General features: G+C 34.2%; 1 protein-coding gene across 3 annotated transcripts in view; it reads left to right on the forward strand.

Annotated features, from left to right (window-relative positions):
- The window catches only part of LOC134695873 (transmembrane protein 272-like), a 40073-nt gene extending 32352 nt beyond the window's left edge, over nucleotides 1-7721 (forward strand). For 2 of the 3 annotated variants that reach the window (XM_063557339.1, XM_063557338.1), the window contains exons 2-6: nucleotides 2559-2639; nucleotides 3591-3707; nucleotides 4390-4449; nucleotides 5902-6105; nucleotides 6875-7721. In XM_063557339.1, the coding sequence (XP_063413409.1) occupies nucleotides 2567-2639; nucleotides 3591-3707; nucleotides 4390-4449; nucleotides 5902-6105; nucleotides 6875-7065 (645 nt within the window). In that variant the 5' untranslated portion in view covers nucleotides 2559-2566 and the 3' untranslated portion in view covers nucleotides 7066-7721. The remainder of the gene's footprint in view (nucleotides 1-2558; nucleotides 2640-3590; nucleotides 3708-4389; nucleotides 4450-5901; nucleotides 6106-6874) is intronic. The other variant, XM_063557340.1, reaches the window with a different exon arrangement.
- The last annotated feature ends 13110 nt before the right edge of the window (nucleotides 7722-20831 follow it).

The raw sequence follows: 20831 nt of genomic DNA on the forward strand, positions 1-20831 counted from the left end.
ATCAGCAGGTACTGTCGGAACGTTATCCTATCACGGTCCGCTCTATCGCATTGCAAACGGCTTTGTATGGTCTCAGTCGTATTGTGTTCTGTAATTGTCGGGACTCTGACGTGGTTATTATTGAAGAATTTCGTATTTATAACGGGACTGTTCCGAAACGGTTTCGGCAAAAACGGTTCGCAATCGACAAGATCTGGATGCAATCTGGACTCAATCGGCAGAAAAAAAAACAATGAAAAATTTCACCAGATCATTCCCGTTCCATAGGACACCGTTCAGAACACACAGAACATTGTAAGGATTGTGATCCGAGACAGCAGAATCTGTCACGACATAGGCACGATCGTAATCCGACTAAACTAAATCGGCTGAGTTTCCCCGAATGTTACGGGACGCACTTAACTGTCAGGGTGCTTCGCCGAACTATTCGGTTCCTTCCCGATCCGTAGGAATCTGTTACGAACTTAAACGACTGCGTTCAGACAATGATAGGACATTCCAGATAATTGAGGATAGTAATCCGACTTTTTCACTTTTCGTTTCGTATCGCTGTCTGATCTCAAACGGGAACAATAATTGGCAATGTGTGAACCCCGCATTAAGGTGGGGTCACACATTCACGATTTGTACTACCGTCCTCGACAGGACCATTCCCGATTAAAATTTATCAAAAGTCTGATCAAGATCCTGTGAATCGTGGATGGAAATTCAAACTTAAATCAAAATTTGTAAAAAAAAATAATTTGATCACGACAACAATCAGATAGTGTTCAGGAAGCGACGATATTCAACCGTTTCTAAGCGAATTAGTACCGATAATCCCGTTCGAAAGCCGCTTCTAACCCGATTTGTATTTTTCGCCAGGTAAAATTCGACCGAGTCTGTCACGACTGCGTCCCGACTCTACCGAATGTTATCCGACTGAGATCAGACAGTGACCGGACAGTGAACCGACGCTGACGGAAGTTATCCGTTCGAAAACTGTCGGCATATTCGGGATGATCAAGTACTGTCGGAACGTAATCCTATCATAGTCCGCTCTATCGCATTGCAAACGGCTTTGTCTGGTCTCAGTCGTATTGTATTCTGTTATTATCGGGACTCTGACGTGGGTATCATTGATTAATTTCGTATTAATAACGGGACTGTTTCGGAACGGTTTCGGCAAAAACGGTTCGCAATCGACAAGATCTGGATGCAATCTGGACTCAATCGGCAGAAAAACAACTATGAAAAATTACTCCAGATCATTCCCGTTCCACAAGACACCGTCCAGAATACACAAGACATTGTTCGGAATTCGGTCCGATACAGCAGAATCTGTCACGACATAGCCACGATTGTAATCCGACTAGACAAAATCGGCTGAGTTGTCCCGAATGTTACGGGACGCACCTAACTGTCGGGTGCTTTGCCGAACTATTCGGACCCTTCCCGACCCGTAAGAATCTGTTACGAACTAAAACGACTGTGTTCAGACAATGATAGGACATTCCACATAAATGAGGATACTAATCCGACTTTTTCACTTTTCGTATCGTATTGCTGCCTGATCTCAAACGGGAGCAATAATCGGCAATGTGTGAACCCCGCATTAAGGAATGGGACGAATTCTGAAACGATAATAACATGACAAGATAGAAAATGCATTTTAAGCTGGTCTAAATTTCTTCTTATATTTATAGAATAGTTAACTCGGTCTCTTTTTTCCGGGGGGGGGGGGGGGGGGGGGGGGGGGTAATTGAAACATGGAAAGAGTATCCAAAACAGAAAACAGATAAATGGGAAGCTATGAACAATGAGTGTAAAGAAATCAGATAAATTACATTAAAAAAAATTAATACGGAATTCAACGTATAGGTTTTTCCCAATTTTATAAAAATGCTTACCTTAAAAGGATGATCGTACAGCAGTATAGGAGTGGACACTGTCACTTCATGTATGGTTCCTTTTTCAAATTTGATTTATAAAAAAGAAGATGTGGTATGATTGCCAATAAGACAAATATCCACAAAAGACCAAAATGACACAAACATTAACTTCTATAGGTCACCGTACGGCCTTCAACAATGAACAAAGCCCATACCGCATAGTAAGCTATGAAAGGTCCCGATAAGACAATGTAAAACAATTTAAACGAGAAAACTAACGGCCTTATTTATGTAAAAAAATTAACGAAAAACAAATATGTAACACATAAACAAACGACAACCACTGAACTACAGGCTCCTGACTTTGGACAGGCACATACATAAATACTGTGGCGGGGTTTAACATGTTAGCGTTATTATACTCATTATTAAGGATTCATAAATGCCTAACTTATCTTCACTTACTAGTATTATAGTGCTGATTTTCTGATGCATAAGCATATACGCTTCTCCTCAATTCTCCCCCTACCCAATTATTTATACTGATTAAAAAACACCAAATAAGGCACATCAAGAAATTGGGTTTATGACCCAAGCGCCTGTTGTATTATAATGATAAAATTGTCATAGCTGTACAGGATGGTCTATGTTTTCGTATAATTACGAATCAAATTATTGACATTTCAGACCAGACAATGGCTACAGAAGGGGCAGAACTGAAGGCAGCAGAAGCTGGAGCCGCTCCACCCTCGTATGTCGAGGCAAATGGTAAACTTAAGTCATGCGCACATCCATCCATTTTAAAAAGGAGGAGGATCTAAGCTCCGAAATTCCATGACACGTTTCACCATAGTGTAGGTACATGCTTGTGCGGTACAAGTACAAATGTAACCATTACACAAAACAATAATTATACCTCTAAAAACAACAATACTAAAAAACCAAAAAACAACAAAAATGAGCAACAAAAAAAGAAGGCCGGAAAACGAAATATACAGAAAAAAAACAAGTTCCATGTTTGTTATTTCCAATTAAATTATCAATATAAATAAGAAGATGTGGTTTGAGTGGCAATGACACAACTCTACATGAGTGCCAATAAGACATCTCTCTATGAGTGCCAAAAAAGACACATCTCCACCGAACACAATTATTAATATGGGAATTGTAATGGAGTGCTTACTCAAACATGTGTCGGTGCTATAAAAAAATGTGTACACAATGTGTTTTTGGTACTGAAGAAGATTTCAGAGAAAAAAAGATATAGTGAGGCAAGAAACATAACGATATAGATATAAATAGACGTGGTATGCGTGCCAATGAGACAAATCTCCATCCAAGTCAAAATTTATAAAAGTATATTTGTTTTCGCTGAATAATGAGCCTCCTCTTGTGAATAGCAGATGGCAGTTAGGTCCATGTGAATATTTGGCGGCCATTTTTTTTTTATAGTTATTTGATTACCAAACCAAATATTGCATGGTTATTTGATAATCTAGGACAGTACTGTATTTTTGATAACTAGGATTTTGATATCTGGTTTAAAAAAATAATTAATGATGATGTGATGATGTGATGATGTGATTATTTGATAACTTGGACACCCCTTGGGAACCTCAATATTCTGTAAAAAAAAATGTAGAACTAGTGATGCAAGAAAAATCACCTTTTTTGGGGGCGGAATGTTCTGTAAAAAGTGGTAAAACTTCTGTATTTCAGATGTAGCTCCTCCACCATCTTACGATTCTCTTTTTGGACAGCTAAAACAAGCGAAGGAAAATTCAGATGGACATGTTGATTTTGTCAAGACATGCTGTGGAATTCTAGTAGGTTCTGGTAAGTACAAGATTTAAATATGTATCAAAAAATTAAACTGCATTATTACTAATCGTATGCTGAAAAAGTGTACCATTCGAGAAAATTAAACGTTGTCTTTTATTATTTCTATACATTAAAAAGCCTCAGTTTTGCACCTGTCTTAAGTCTGGAGTCTGTTCAATTATAGTTCAGGCCTTGAAGGCATAAAACTTTGCTCAGTGCTCGGAGCACAATAACCATGCTCGAAACATGAAATCCAGCAATTTGATTGGTTGATTTTCGAGTCTGAGTACAGAAATCATGCTCGAAAGTTTTATGACTGTGAGACCTGATATATGTTTTGGAGTTTAGCTTGACGTCTATTCTCACAAATTAAAACTAGTACGCATTATTAGAGGCAAGCTGAAGTCCGCTTCCAGTGATGAGGTGTTGAATACAAATTGGTAGCAATTGGCGGTTTTCTGCACTTTAAGTGGGGTTATTGTCTTTTCTACATTTTCCTCATTTCCATTCCCAATTTTAACTAAACAACTATCGCCAAAAAACTTGTTTGTTCGGTACTGAATAGAAAACCGTTTTGAAAAAAAAGTTTCTTCTATACCGTTTTTAACATGCTGGTAAAACACTTTCACTTCTCAAATGCTACTGCCTGTCACTAAGGTATATGCTAGTGTTGACGAATTATGTTCTTTTTTTTCAGTTGCATGTACTATCTGTTTAGGGATACTTTTGGCGATTCCAATAGCTATGATTGCTGTGGGTAAGTAGCTGCTACTCTTTCTGCCTTTGAACATCACAATTCGCATCTTTTTTAAATTACCCACTACATTCACCGTGATCTGTTTTCGCGGTTCCCATGAGTCTTTTTGAGAGATTGGTCGGTTTACTTTGAGTTTGATCCTTTTCGCAGATGATTTTAATTTAAATAAAAATCATGGTTGTAAAAAACTGTATGCCACGATAAATCCGTATGAGTTACATCTATACACAATCAAAACTTTGTATTTTGGTCACCGTACAGCTTTGAACAATGAGTTAAACCCATACTGGACATCAAGCTATAATGGTTTACTTTTATAAATTGCTATTTGGATGGAGAATGTCTCATTGGCACTCACACCACATCTTCCTATATCTAAAAAAGGCCTTGACATGACAATTGTAAAATAATCCAAACGACAAAACTGATCCTCTAATTTATGACTAACGGTATAAGGTATATGATAAACACATATAATATACAGCAGCAAAGGACACACACTGCATAACAAGCTCTTCATTCCTCTGTAATGATGTAGTACTGTTGAAAGACTAGATTTCTTTGAAGGAGATGGTCAACAAGTACTGTGTGTAGTCTTATCATATCATATATGGCGCATGATCTAACATTAATGAGAGTTTGATTTGGGTTTACAAAATAGAGAACGGTGGGCTTAAATATAAAGAATAGAGATAAATACTTTCAATAAAATTGAGAATTGAAATTGGGAATGTGACAAAGAGACAACAACCCGACCATAGAACAGACAACAGCAGAAGGTCACCAATAGAGAAATTCCCGCACCAGGTGGCGTTCTTCAGCTGGTCCCCAAACAAACCCATACACTACTCTGTGATAATGAACGCCAAAATTAACTCCAAACTATTCACAAGAAATTAAAACTAAAATTATACAAGACTAACAAAGGCCATTTGTGATTTCCGGATTTGGGACAGGCGCAAAAATGCGGCGGGGTTAAACATGTCTATGTGATCTCAACCCGTAACCTATACTTTAGCCAATTTAGAAAAGTAAACTTACTTAGGAGACCACATGTATTAAGCAAACCTCTGTGTTAAAAGACCATCAATTTCAAATCCCTTTGTAGTACATTTCATATAGGTTGAACCTGTATTTATAGACCACCTGTCTTAAGACACAATTTTTTGCTCTCCCTTAAGTGGTCTCTTAAAACAGGACTGGAGTCTAAAAAAAATAAAGAATAAAGAAATGAAGCACCCCAATCCATACCAACATTAATATGCTGCAATCTGATGTAAACAGTCTCAGTGTCCATTGTTTATAACATGTAGCCAAACATAACGGTGCACGCTCAATCTCAGTATCCTAGTAACTAAAGGGCGTCTGGAATAATAAAATCCCATAGTGCATCAGTATGCGTACAGCCGTTGGGCATTGTTTGATATATTCATCTTCTTTTTCATTTCATAGGAGCAACCTATTTACATGACTGTCCGGCAGAGAGGATGATCCCTATATACCTGATTGTAGCAGGAGTGTTTAACATTGTTTCAAACATACTCATGATCATCCGGGGGCAGGTCAATAAACGGAAGGAAGGGGAGGAAGAGAAAAAGTCAGGCGCAGGACCGGAACAACTTATCAACTGTTTCCTGTTTGCTTGGTTCATTGCAGGTATGTTGTACAGTTATTGAACTTGTGTTCTTTTTAGATAGTTTTTACGCAAAGAGCAAATTTGTTTACAATTTTTCGTGCAATTATACATCTAAAATCGTATATAAAACCTTAAGTTTTCACATGACAAGGACATGCAATACTTACGTGGACGTGTTCATAATCGTTAGATATTGCATTAGTTCAATGCTTGAAAAAGTACACGCTATATTTTGATAAATTCGTACGTTCATTAAGTTGCTTCGTATTTTAATGAGTCTTTAATTTGCAATTCTTATTTGCAACCCAAGTAAAAGCTGTCAGCACTAACAAATAACTTAAGAGTCGTACATGTATATGCATAATGAATAACCAATCATTAACTATGGTTGAAAATCTTGCTACATATGAATTTTTTAAGATGGAAATGTGGAAAAGTTGATCAGGGTAAACAATTGTGGTATTGTTTTGGGAGAGATAAGTGAACTAATTGCGCCTGTTGAAATAGGCGAAATGTACCAAAGTCAAAGATTAGCCGGAAAAAAGAGAAAGCTGTGAGTGTTGCCATGTGATCTAGTTTTCAGCTGTCTACCAGTAAATTAGTCATAAACCAAATAGTTCTGCATTTAAATAAGTGTCAAAAGCCAAACATTGGTGACCGGAACTACTTACGTCCTTAAACTTCGTTTTTTTTCCGGAAGATTTCGCGAAATATTTTTTTTATGTAACTTAGAACTATCACATATCCTTTACATCAATTGAATGAACAATTTGTAACTTTTATTTTAAGGTAATGTATGGGTTTACAGAACGTACGATGCCTGGCAAAGCAGTAATTCCTTGTTAGATAACTTCTGCGACCCAACGCTGTATTACTTTTCATTCTGGATAATAACTTCTACTTATATCGTGTTGGGAGTGTTGCTAGTTATCTGTCTTGCTGTTTGTATTTGCATGTGTATCTGTGGCAAGAAGGAATAACTTTGAAAACTGTGTGGATATCTTCCGATCACATGATCAAAGGCAACCAACATTTTCAGTTTTGCATCTTACGGTATTCGGATTCCTTCACTTTCCACGTAAAGGCATACACACTATCTGTTTCTTTTGCAATGTCGTAGTTGTTGAGAACAATACAATATGATACACATGTATTTGTTCTTTCAGTGTAGTCTCGTTATATCTGTTATAGTTCTTTGAACTTCTCACGAGAATCGTAATCGACTGTTACTTAGTTATTGTATTATCTTAATACATATGCTTAAAATCGTATTGACCAGTTTTAGACTATACCAGAGCCACATTCTATCTGAATGCTCATGCCATTGGGTTTAATCTTGTGAGTAGTTGATTTCCGGATATTATGCCATAAAATGGAGTTATTTTAATATCGGAAATATATCAATTATATATTGGAAGAACTTTATATCAAAACTGATTTGTTTTTAAAAACATTACGTATATTCATAATAGTCTTACTTACCATCTTACCATGACAGTGTGTATCTAGCTCAATCTAGTTCTATTGATATATCACGAATACTTCTACCTCTCAGGTACATATTATATATTTGTTTACTTTGTTATCAACATTAAACATATATAAAGTGACAATACACCTACCATTTATCTTTTTATTTCGTTTTTGATGACAAATGTGTGTATGCACCCATCGTCGCCTAGGGGAATTACGTTTTACCCTTGTTCGTCTGTACATACATACGTAGAATACATATCTACATACGTACTAACATTGGTTTTCGTTCTCTAACTTTAGTTTGCCTCAGCCAAATGTTATAGAATGTATACAATGCATATAACAACAAAATCAAGATTAAGTTTGAATTTGAGTCGCATAACTTCTACATTTCTTGAGTTATAAAATTGAGAATGGAATTGTGTGTGTCAAAAAGACAACAACCCGACCACAGAACAGACAACATCAGAAGGTCACCAATAGATCTTCTAAGCAACGAGAAACTCCCGCACCTGGAGGCGTCCTTCAGCTGGCCCCTAAATAAATATATATTCTAGTTCAGTGATAATGAACGCCATACTAAACTCCAAAATTATACACAAGAAACTTAAATTAAAAATAATACAAAACTAACAAAGGCTAGGGGCTCCTGGCTTGTGACAGGCGCAAAAATGCGGCGGTGTTAAACATGTGTATGTCCCTTTTTAACAGTTTATGCAAGCGGGGTATCATGTGTGTCTTATTCCCCATTTATTTCTAATTGTTACAGCCGTTGAATTTTTACGGCTGTTTTTTTTCTTCTTCAAATCTGCACAATTCAGACGACGAAACATTCCCTGGTAATTTTGTTTATAACATTTGAAAAATCTTTCAATCTTAAACAATTGGTATACTATTTTCATAAACTCACACACTTTTGTACTTGAAAACGCTGTTATAAACAAATGCAACAACGTACGATTAGGGAATTAAGGGAAATTTGGGAATACCAGCAATATGGTATCACAAGGCCTCTTGATTCTGACACGATGAACCGGTTTTTGTTAGCGCATATGAAATTTTGTTTAATTATATAACATAGTGACCTGAGCGTAACCCTCCTCGTAAAAATCCGGTGATCGCAATACGAAAGCATCTGTCATTAAAAGAAACAATTATCTGATTGTACATGTTAAACACGTGCTCAATGCCCATGCTTTTTTTGTTTTTTTTGTTTACTATAAACGATCCCAAATAAAAAATCTCCTAACCAAAAAGAGACATTGTTTTATTGTGGACGTTGTCATATACACTATTAATACGTTAGTCATAACAGACATAGGGAAGAAAGTAAGATACACCAAATCTGTTTTTCTAGGTTCTTTACAATGACAATCAAGATGACTCACACATTGATGTATGTGATCAGTCCACACGATATATTTCCGTTTCCTCGTGATTGTTACTTACTTAGCGATACCATATATCCAGCTATATACCATAATACATCATCATACACTGTAAAGCAACTACGCAATCATTATGTAAAAATCAGCGATCTACGCAAATGTTTCAATGCAGATTCAATCAAGAAGAGTTATTAATGTAGAACATTCCATAAGAGGAATGGAAATTGATTAAATACTATGTTCTCTTTATAGACATAGTCGGTACGATATTGCACCTAGTGAAGAACTATATGCAACTCACACCATACGACGATACCTGCCTCATGAATCATGTACATCATGAATGAACTGCATCAACATCTTAAATTGTAAAGATATATCTCGTTTTACTGTATTTAATAATGATTGAATTTAACATTGCTTTTTGATAGATTTATGTGAATTGATGAATTGAAATACATAGGTACCAGGTACCAGGCTTATATTTTGATACGCCTGACGGGCGTTTCGTCTACATAAGACTCACCAGTGACGCTCGGATCGAAATAGTTAAATAGCCAAACAAATTTGAAGTTGAAGAGCATTGAGGACACAGAATTTTAAAAAGGTATCATGCCTTGGATACACAAATCTTAGTATTTCGAATAAGTGATTTCCAAGAACACAATAAAGATGAAGGGTTCAGTTTATTAACATTATGTTCAATTATCATTTACCTCACTACTTTTTTTGGTTTCGGTTTCGGTGTCGGCTTATGAACATGTCTATTAATATGAAGTTTACTTGAAACGCACAAATGAACAACATGTACAAATGGGAAGTACAAATTACAAACTGTCCCGCAGTTTAAAATTTTAAAATAACTATACACAAAGTAAATAAACTTATCATAGATACCAGGACTAAATTAAGTATATACGCCAGACGCGCGTTTCGTCTACAAAAGACTCATCAGTGACGCTCGAATCCAAAAAAGTTTAAAAAGGCCAACAAAAGTACGAAGTTGAAGACCATTGAGAACCAAAAGTCCTATAAGTTTTGCCAAATACAACTAAGGTAATCTATGCCTGAGGTAGAAAAGCCTTAGTATTTCAAAAAAATCAAAAAATTGTAAGCAGTAAGTTTATAAATATAACCATATCAATGACGATCAATTCATGTCAGCACAAAAAGTAATAGTGTTATACCTGATCGAGGACGAAGTATCATGTGAGTGTAAGATAACCCGGATGAACAGAGGACAGAATGATCTAACACTGACACAGAACGTCCGAGAAGGATGGATTACTAATTTACACCAAAGGTCTGCTTGATTAACTATATGAACACACATTTACGCTTCATAACATCTAAGTTAGAATACAAGACATTGTTGTACCATAAATATATATATTTCATATATTACTACACATACATGTATAGTGTATACCCTTTCTGAACCCCAGATATAATTTTTAAATATATTTCATTAACAGAACGTTTAAATCTAGTCGTTGTGTTGTAGGGGAATAAATCCGGGCTTTAGGACGGAATCCCTAAAAATGTTTACACTTGTTGGAGTTTTATTAAGCTTGAACAATTAAGCAATTATCTCCCTGATCATTCCATAAATGCATAGGAATTTTTTTGTTGATATGATTTTTAAACATTGCTGTTGATGGCTGTCTTTGGGGGGAAATGGAAATGTGTACTAAATGATTGATTGGTTGCTTTTTGAGAAAATGGTTAATGGCAAATACAGTTTTTTTTGTTTTTGTTTACTAGTATCAAAATCGTACAACCTTTAAAAATATAATGAATAATTGTTGGGTGTACTTATATCGAAAAAGGTTAAAAAAAAAAAGAGGGACTAAAGATACCAAAGGGACAGTCAAACTCATAAATCTAAAACAAACTGACAACGCCATGGCTAAACATGAAAAAGACAAACAGAAAAACAATAGTACACATGACACAACATAGAAAACTAAAGAATAAACAACACGAACCCCACCAAAAATTAGGGGTAATCTCAGGTGCTCCGGAAGGGTAAGCAGATCCTGCTCCACATGCGACACCCGTCGTGTTGCTTATGTGATTACAAATCCGGTAAATAGTCTAATTCGGTAGGTCAAATTCATGAAAGGGAAGGGGATTGTAGTTGCGACGTAAGGAACATATCCGATATCATTTGTGAAACGGTTATTCCATAACGGTCAACCAACTCGTGATGGCGTCCGTAAAATTTACGAAGGGATGATTTCAACTTCACCATTTGGAACTCTTGGTTCAATAGCTTCCTTGTGAGCGGTAACCCTCTATCAAGAACTCTATTAAAAACTGTGTATGAAAAAATGAAATATTTGCATTCTAGGCTAGAATTCAACATTTCTCCAAAAAGACAGTTGAGTTCAAAGAAGGTTATTTTGGAGGGTTGGGCGCCTGCAAGCATATTTAGTCCCGCCAAATTATATATGTGCCTGTTCCAAGTGTGGAGCCTGTAAATCAGTGGTTGTCGTTTGTTGCTGTTTAATTTATTACGGTTGTTATTCGTTTGATACATATTGTTTGATACATATTGTTTTATACATACATGTATTGTTTTATACATATTTTTTTATACATATTGTTTTATGCATATTGTTTTAAACATATTGTTTTATACATATTGTTTTAAACATATTGTTTTATACATATTGTTTTATACATATTGTTTTGAACATAAATCAGACTGTTGTTTTTCTCGTTTTAATTGTTTCACATTTGTAGCTGACGGGGTTATAGTTTTTGTTTATTGTTGACGGCAGTTCGGCGAATTAATTAAAGTTGTTGAATGTTATTAATATTCTGGTGGAATATAGTATCATTAATCAACATACCACATCTTCTTATTTAAGTTACGACAAGTGTTGTATATCTATTCGTTAAGGACATTCATTCAACCCACTTACAATTATTTTTAGTTGTACCTGTGAGGTGAACTGTTTATAAATATATTATACATGTACACAGAAGGCATAAGAATCTTTAACGACGCATTATTTTATGAATGACAAAGTATTTACATGCATTAGCCTTTCAAAAAGGGCTAGTCGACTTTTAGCTGATAAAAATGGAAAGTGTTCTCTCTTTTGTAGATTTATTCATTTACTAGAATAGCCACGTGAATCAATCAACAGGTAGGTCCAGTAAGACCCCTTTTGGCCCCAAAATATAGCAGTTTTACAAAATTGTTCAAATCTTCACTTTTAGTTATTTATTGGATAGTAGAATGCTTCTGCTACATACATATGGGCTGTTTTTGACAATACAATGCACGTATATCGGGTACTAGCACCATTAAGTCATGCTAAATTACTAAAATCTTCACAATTCTAGCATTTTTGTTAAATGAAACTGAAATTTGACGGCAAAATAGGTCCTTACCAGACCTACACTTTTTACCACCAACGTGAAGTTACACGGTATGAAGTAGTATCGTTTAACGTTGTTGTTTACGAATCTCAAAAGATTCGACTATTTTAGATAAAAGTTACCTATGTCCAATATCATGAATATGCATGATTTATGACTAGGCAAACTCAAATTGCTAAAATAGAAAGGACAAATCCAATACTCTGCGGGATTGAAGTACATTTACTAGGTTTGGATTGTCCTAACCAATCAATAAACTTTGATTATTCACGTCTCGAAATATCGTCCAATCAGGTACACGGCCGACACTCGGCTAACCGAGAGATAGGTCGATTAATCTATATTGAGTATACGGCTATATCGGTGGTGGGTCTGTTAATCGGGTTGGCTAAAGTCTGTTAATCAGGTGTTATAGTGAAAATCAGTGCAAGGTCATTATGTTTCATTGTATAACTTTTTGATTTTATTTGTATCTTAAAAACTATTCATGTCTGACAAAATGATTTGGAGTACTGAATCCAGTGGTGTAATTCTTTATTTTCTAGCCTCAATAAACGATCTATTAAATGAAAAGGCGAGTTACTCATCAGTAAATTTATACACATTTTACACACACAAAATGTACACAAAAATGACAAGTTGGTTGCGTTTTCTTGCATGCAATTTTGTTAACATCGAAAAAAGACTGGCATTATGTTTGTTTACCATATTAACATCAATATGTGAAAAATCTACACGGAAAACTGTATTTTGGTGACATAAATCAATTTTTGATAAAAAGATGGTCTGTTAATGGGTCGGATGTATAAAACTCGGTCTGTTAATTGGTCTGTTAAGAGTTATGAATGACATTACTATCATAATTTAATTGCTGTATGGGGTGTTTTCTGAATAAAGAGATTGGCTCAAGATTAGAGGCTAGAATATATGGAAACAGAACATGAACAATGAAACATAAGTTTAGACAATGGAATCTGAAAGTCGATAGAAATGATTTTAAAAAGTGTAAAATCAAAGTAATATTAATTTCATCAAAGAATGGTCGCATATATCATGTGGATTCTGTTTCATTGATATGAATGGCACCACTTTGTCATTTACATAGTTAACAAGTACATAAATCAGAGATAAACTACGTAATGTTTTGATTTTTTTTTATCAAATGAACTGACATATGTTTATAACGTAAACAAATATAGACAAACCTTTCAACATCAACCTTTCTCTACACCACCTTAAATGTCACTCGATAGAAAAACAAGCACGTTTACGGACTGCGAGTCGGCTAAATGACTTATGATATCATAGGAATACATCATTACTCGAAAAATTAAATTAATATTACACATTTATTGTGATTTACAGGAATGTAAAATTGTCTTGTTGTTACACATTTAATCAGCACACAGCACTAATATAAAAAACCTTACTAATGTCTATTTCTTGTTTAGAACCACGGTTTAAAACTTAATTGGTACATACATTTCCTAAGGCGGCAGAAAATGAGAATGATGACTCGGTACAAAGGAAAATAAATTACCGGAAATAAACTCCTCATAGATACCAGGATTGAAATTTGATATGTGCGCCTTATATTTACGCCAGACACGCGTTTCGTCTACGAAAAACTCATCAGTGACGCTCGAAAAAAATGTTTAAAAGGCCAAAAACAAAGTTGAAAAGCATTGAGGAAATGCAACTTATACTGGCGTCACACATCAGCGATTCATTGGCGTACTAGAAGCGTACCTAAGGCTAAGCGTTTATCCGGCGTTCAAGAAACGTATGTTGGCGTATGCTGTGTGTTTTTTATACTGCATAAAAATTTTCTCGGGTTGTAGCGTTTATCAAGCGTATTTACTTTCGTTCAGTGGCTAGAGGTATAGGGGGAGGGTTGATATCTCATAAACATGTTTATCCCCTCCGCAATTTTGTATGAAATTTGAAAAAAAATAGGCAGGACAGGAGTTTTGAGTATAAAAAAAGGCAGGATGTAACACTTGCAAAACAAAAAAAAAAGCAGGATGACAATTTATGTAAAAAAGTCAGGATAAACCAAAAAAAAAAAAGAAGGCAGGACCGGATAGAGTGAAAAATAAAAAGGCAGGACAGCGATGACAACTAAAAAAAATGCAGGACAAAATTTGTCATCCTAGCACCCCCATAAAAATCAAATGGTAGCTCCCTTATGGCGTGCAACTAACGTATACCGACTTTGTCAGTTTTCTCTGTTCGTTTGGTGCACGCCGGTCTATCCGCCAATATGTGACGCCGGCATAAGGTATTTTAATCCTGAGGTAGAAAAGCCCTAGTATTCCATCGAAACCGCATGGAATTTAACAAGCCGCATTGCAAAACATGACAGATTCATAGATGCTACAGATTTTGAACAGACAAAAAAATAAGGCTGATTGATAACTTGGCGTAAGTAAAATAATAAATTCATGCGAATTCGAGCGACCAATCAGTCCATACAACGCTAATTTGAAGTGACACACCCTTTTAATGAAATGCAGAGAAAAAAAAAGCTCTTTCTATAAGGATACTGTTGCATCGTATTGTAATTTATTCGTCACAAGTACATCTCATTTTTTTCAATGTGAAAATATAAACTGAAGGTAGTAAGACTATTGTCGTGGCTAACAAACTCTTAACTGACACGATTTTAAATTAATATCCAACCCATTAACAGACTGTATTCCCCTAATATTCATTAAAATGTGGTATAACTCAACTTATATAACAATTATGATATATTTATCAACGACAATTGATTTTTTTTATAACCAAAGTACTAATTTGTGTCCTTTAAATCATTTCTAAAAATGTTTTTTGGCCTTTTACCTAAAATATTGCTTTGCGTACAAGCATAAAAAACACATACTTGCACGACGCTTTTTCGTTTTACCTAAAATTGCGCAGGCTATGCATTTTTTTTAATGGTGGAAAATGTTCTATGATAGATATCATTTTGATGTGATTCTCATTATATGCCAAAAAATCTATATATTTATCAGAGTTTAACATTAAATTGTGAGTTTTATTCTTAACAGACTTTAACCAACCCACTTAACAGACCCACCGCCGATATAGCCGCATACTCAATATAGATTAACCGACCTATCTCTCGGTTAGCCGAGTGTCGGCCGTGAGGTAGCAAGAAAAATTAACGCACTAACTGTCCATCGTTCAATTCTTGATATTGACTCCTAAGAGTCGATTATTAAGGTGTACCGCGGTAAATACCATGAAAGATTTTAAGGTAACTATGCTTTAAAAGACGTCAATAAGGCTTTATTCCAACGACACATTAAACCATAATTTTATCAGAATACAATAACATAATTCATGTTTTTCATAATCAATATAAATCCCATTACTACGACCAAATGATTCACTACCACATTCAAATGAATAATAGTTTTTTGTAGTTAAAAAGAGGACCTGGAAAAGATAGTTTAAAAGATAGAACTCGAAAAATAGACTAAAGTATAACAAAATTACTTCACTTGACTGGGCGGAGTTTAAGAAGTTAGCTCATTTAAGACCAGTCCATCTATATATAGGAGTTTTTGGATAAGCTCATCAATGAAGTGTCCAGTTATTCGTCACATATCATACACTCAGTTCTTTTGTATGTGTGTGTTTTTATGACACTGATTAGTGATTATAATTCAACAATAATTATAACAGCAATCATCCTTATCACACACATCTTCAAATAGACTGTCCTTATGCCAAATAAAACATGAGCTCCGCCTGAAATAACATTGGTAATAATTACAATCGATTATTGATCAATTCAAGAGGGTCTTGAAAGGGGTTTACAGAATAGAATTCGAGAAAAAAACCGGCAAAAAGGTGTAGAAAAGAGTTCTCGAATATAAAGAATTAAGACAGAGATATGGAATAGAATAACGGGGTGTAAAAATATAAAGAATTGAGAATAATTATCAAAGATAATAAGATGATAGCAAATGGTGTTTAAATTAAAGAGTAGATACGAAGAACTTATAACCAGACCTTCATGCAATACCAGAAACAGAAATAGAAAAGGTAATCCAAATTCATTCAGCATGCTGTGTTAGTATGTTTTGTTTACGATAATTAAATGGTTTAAAGCAACAAATCGATCAATTATTGGGCATAATCTACCTCGCCGCTCAATAGATAAAACATTGGAGTCTGAAATTATTTAAAAAAAAAAAAAAAAAAAAAAACAGCATTGCAAATTTTTATAAAAGAACCCCAACATTCATTGATAAAATAACTTAATGAATATGCCAACCCCCAAAGAAAATTCTTATAGGAAAGTCCCTTATTAAATATCAAAATCGAATAAGCATATATATGAAGCACCTGGAAAACATTTCTAACATGTGAAAGACATTTCCTGTTTATAGAAAACGGTAGATCTACATGTGTCAACACTGTCTTAAGGTAGCACGATACAAAGATTTTATAACTCCAACTCCCAAGTTTTAAAATGCTGTAACTTTTTTTAATAATGCTTGAAAATTTATAAAAGTGGAAGTTTTGGATAGCTAACAGATTACTCTTTCAATTAATACAATGTCAGTATTAGCCGTATTTGGCACAACTTTTTGGAATTTTGGATCCTCAATGCTCTTCAACTTTGTACCTGTTTGGCTTTATAAATATTTTGATATGAGCGTCACTGATGAGTCTTATGTAGACGAAACGCGCGTCTGGCGTACTAAATTATAATCCTGGTACCTTTGATAGCTATTATGCAACAATTATGTAACCAATTATAAGGTTAACTGTGTCTAAAATATTTTTCACCAGATGTCCACTATCAAATGAAATTAGCTTCTGCATAGTTATCACTAGAGGGTTGATTTTATTATATGTTGTTCCTATGGCCATTATCTACTAAAGGGTGTCTCAGATTTCAGATAGAATTTAGAGAACAAATTTTACACCTTCTTAAACATTATCTTCTTTTATGTGGTTAGGATGTTTGCACTAATTAGAGATTTATGAGAGTATGAATACCATAGAGACAATCTGAGACACCATTTTGAAGCCCATGCTGTGTTGATTACGATTTTGTTAAATTTTTTTGTATAGTTAAAGAGATGAATGAGCTAAATTCATTCAAGTGAACTTACCAAGATTTTGCCACTAATTACAGTCATAATAATTGATTACATAATGATTGCATGATAAACATATTGCATTCATTTAAAAGATTAATCTTTTATCTATCTATATATACCTCTTTTATTATTTTCTATGCATTCATAAGAAAGTTACAGGATTTCAAAGGTTAGTGATTGGAAGTAAAAACATCTTTGTATTTTGCTACCTTAAAACTTTTTTTGTTAACAATTAATATATTAGTAGTTATATAAAACATTGTATTTCAGAAACTTTCAAACGTAGAAGAAAACAGACAAAAATATAATTACTATTTTCTTTATTTTTAGTTTTTAAGAATTGCGTTTACTTAAGTATAAAAAATAAGATGTGGTATGATGCCAATGAGTCAACTGTCCACAAAAGACCAAAATGACACAGACATCAACAATTATAGGTCACCGTGCGGCCTTCAACAATGAGCATAGCGCATAGTCAGCTATAAAAGGCCCCGATAAGACAACGTTAATGTAAATTATCTTTAATCATGTTATCATGACGACAGATGCGAAAGGTAACTCTTGTATTAAAAAAAATACCAACTTGAATTCAAAACCTTTCGCTAGACGGACCACATCACGAGTTTGTTGACCGCTATGGAATATCCGTTTCACAGATGATATTGGATATGTTCTTTGTGTTGTAACTACCACCCTGTCCCTTTTTCACGAGTGTGACCTTATGTGACTATTTAGCGGGTTTGTTGTAACATGAGCAACACGATGGGTGCCACATATGGAGCATTATCTGCCTACCCTTCTGGAACATCTGAGATCACCTTCAGTTGTTTGTGGGGTTCTTGTTGCTTAGTCTTTAGTTTTCAAAATCAAACGCTCAAGTCATGAATATGACATGCAGCTGTTACTGTTATCCATTAGTATGTTGTGATTGAGCTTATTATTTTGTCATTTGATTAGGAACTTTCCGTTTTGAATTTTCTTGGGAGTTTAGTATTTTTGTGATTTAACTTTTTTGTATGATAGTATATATTTTATGGTGACATATGTTTAAACTAGAACAGTATTTTCGGTACACAATATTTCTCTCTGATGTATCAAACAATCGGCCATTTGCTATATACAAATGGTATATGCCATATCTAAATCAGATATTATTTGTTGTGTCGCTTCATATCATTTTTGTTTTTCGTTTTATTATTTTCTATATAAATCAGGCTGTTAGTTTTCTAATGTAAATTGTTTCAATTTGTCATGTTAGAGCCTGTAATTGTTTTCTATGCGGTATGGATTTTGATTTTGTCATTGCGCTTACCCATGACGCTGCAATCTACCTCAGTTTGTCTCTTGTTGAAATGTGTCTCATTGCATTCATACCACATATTTCCGAAATAGCAGATTATTCAATAGAATTGTATTACTAAATAAGTATCTGTAAGCATATTATATACATGTTAAGAAATAGTGAACCAAAATCCAAAACCACTTAAAAGGGATTTCATTACAAGGAATATTTTTCTTTTTATCTTTAGCTAAACATACAAAAAAAAAATAATCTGTTACATTTTTGTTTTTTAATTTTACTGCACATTTTGCTTATTAATCTGTATTAAACCAATCCAAACCCTCTTGTAAAGTGCAACGTTTAAACATGTACGACGAGAATCTGATTCATTTAATGTACTTTGTACTTTACCTGAATTCAACGAGACGCACTTTGCCTTACAGATACATGTATCTCGTTCTTGTACTTTACCTGTTAATGGGAAACATCAACACACAACACATACGTTGTAAATATGCACTACAAACTTTTCAATCAGACTAGCATTTGTCATATTCAGTTGTGTTTTCTGGTTTGTCAAACACGAATGCTAGGCCGTAAAACACGAAATTAGGCTTATTCTTGTGCTTATCATATTTTTTTAATATGATAAATCAAAAGTACAAATAACAACAATGCTCGAATGTATATCTATAAACTATCAATATTCGTACAACGCAGTGAGATTTGCACAGGTTTTAAATTACATCCTAACCTCAAGTTTACCAAAACTGACTTATATTTGGATCAGTAAGCATTGATGACACTTGGACAATATTGGTTTTTAATACAAGGGAACAAGTATTCGTGTTCTTAAGTTCACATAGTTAGATTGAAGACATATTGTGGTAGGAACCTCGGATATATTTCACATAGAATTTAGTTTATATTTAAGGAATGACTGTATTATTTTTTCTATCTATGAAGAAATAACATAAAACATTTGGTGCACACTACATAACGCGCGTAGCGGGTTATTCAACAGTGTGCACCACATTTTTTTATGTTATTTCGAATAGACAGAAACAAATATTACAGTCATTTCTAAGTATTAAATTCTAAATTCCATTTTAAACCGTAGAAAACCATGAAAAATAGTTGATGACGTCACGGTCACATGACTAAATGATGTCTATGGGCTCATAACAAAATAACGTCAGCCAATCAGAAGACGTTACATCCAACATTAAATGATTAAATATTAATGTTTAACTCTCATTAATCTATTTGAATTTAGAAAATAAAACATGAAAAATTCAAATATCCTACACAGCTACGTTTGCATAGGTACTATGTCTGTTCCAACAATCTGTAGCACTGGAAATCTCCTTCTAATATTCAGTACTATTTTGTTACTCTAAAATTATCGTAATATTTAGGTACCTGTATTTTACAGTACTTGATGTGTATTTGAAAATTTAAGTGCTACATATTTTTGGTTACACCGTTACATTTTCAGCAGTTTGATAGTATGTCTATTTCAAATCTCTTAAAATTATGATTTTCAAACATGGAATATTGTGGTCGCTTTTGGTATTATTTCTGTACTCAAATTTTAAGTACAAATCAAGTACTGTAAAATATAGGTACGTAATCAGTACACTAATTTTAAAGTAAAGAAACAGTACTTAATATCAAAAGTAAATTTTCAGTACTACAGATTTTAAGTACGAAAATAGTATCAATGCAAAACTGGCTGTGTATATAATGATTTCCTAACTATTAAAGGACACAACTAAGTTCTGAATAATCCATTTAAACAGCAGCGAAACACAATATGAGTGACTTATTTGCAACGTAATTGTTTTTCTAAAGACTATACGCATGTAATGATTTTTGACTTATAGTATATGAATTCATCATCCGACATTATTATACAAAACTTTAATACGTTTTATATTTGATATGAAATAAGACGCACCCAGTATATATTCACAAATCAATAATCGTAACAAGGCGGAGGTTACCACTGTTAGGGAGTTAGACAGATCAGACGACAAAACAACGTCAGAAACGTCAAAGGTACAAAATTGTAGTTCCATCGC

The sequence above is a fragment of the Mytilus trossulus genome, chromosome 14, assembly GCF_036588685.1.
Source record: "Mytilus trossulus isolate FHL-02 chromosome 14, PNRI_Mtr1.1.1.hap1, whole genome shotgun sequence".
Lineage (NCBI taxonomy): Eukaryota > Metazoa > Mollusca > Bivalvia > Mytilida > Mytilidae > Mytilus > Mytilus trossulus.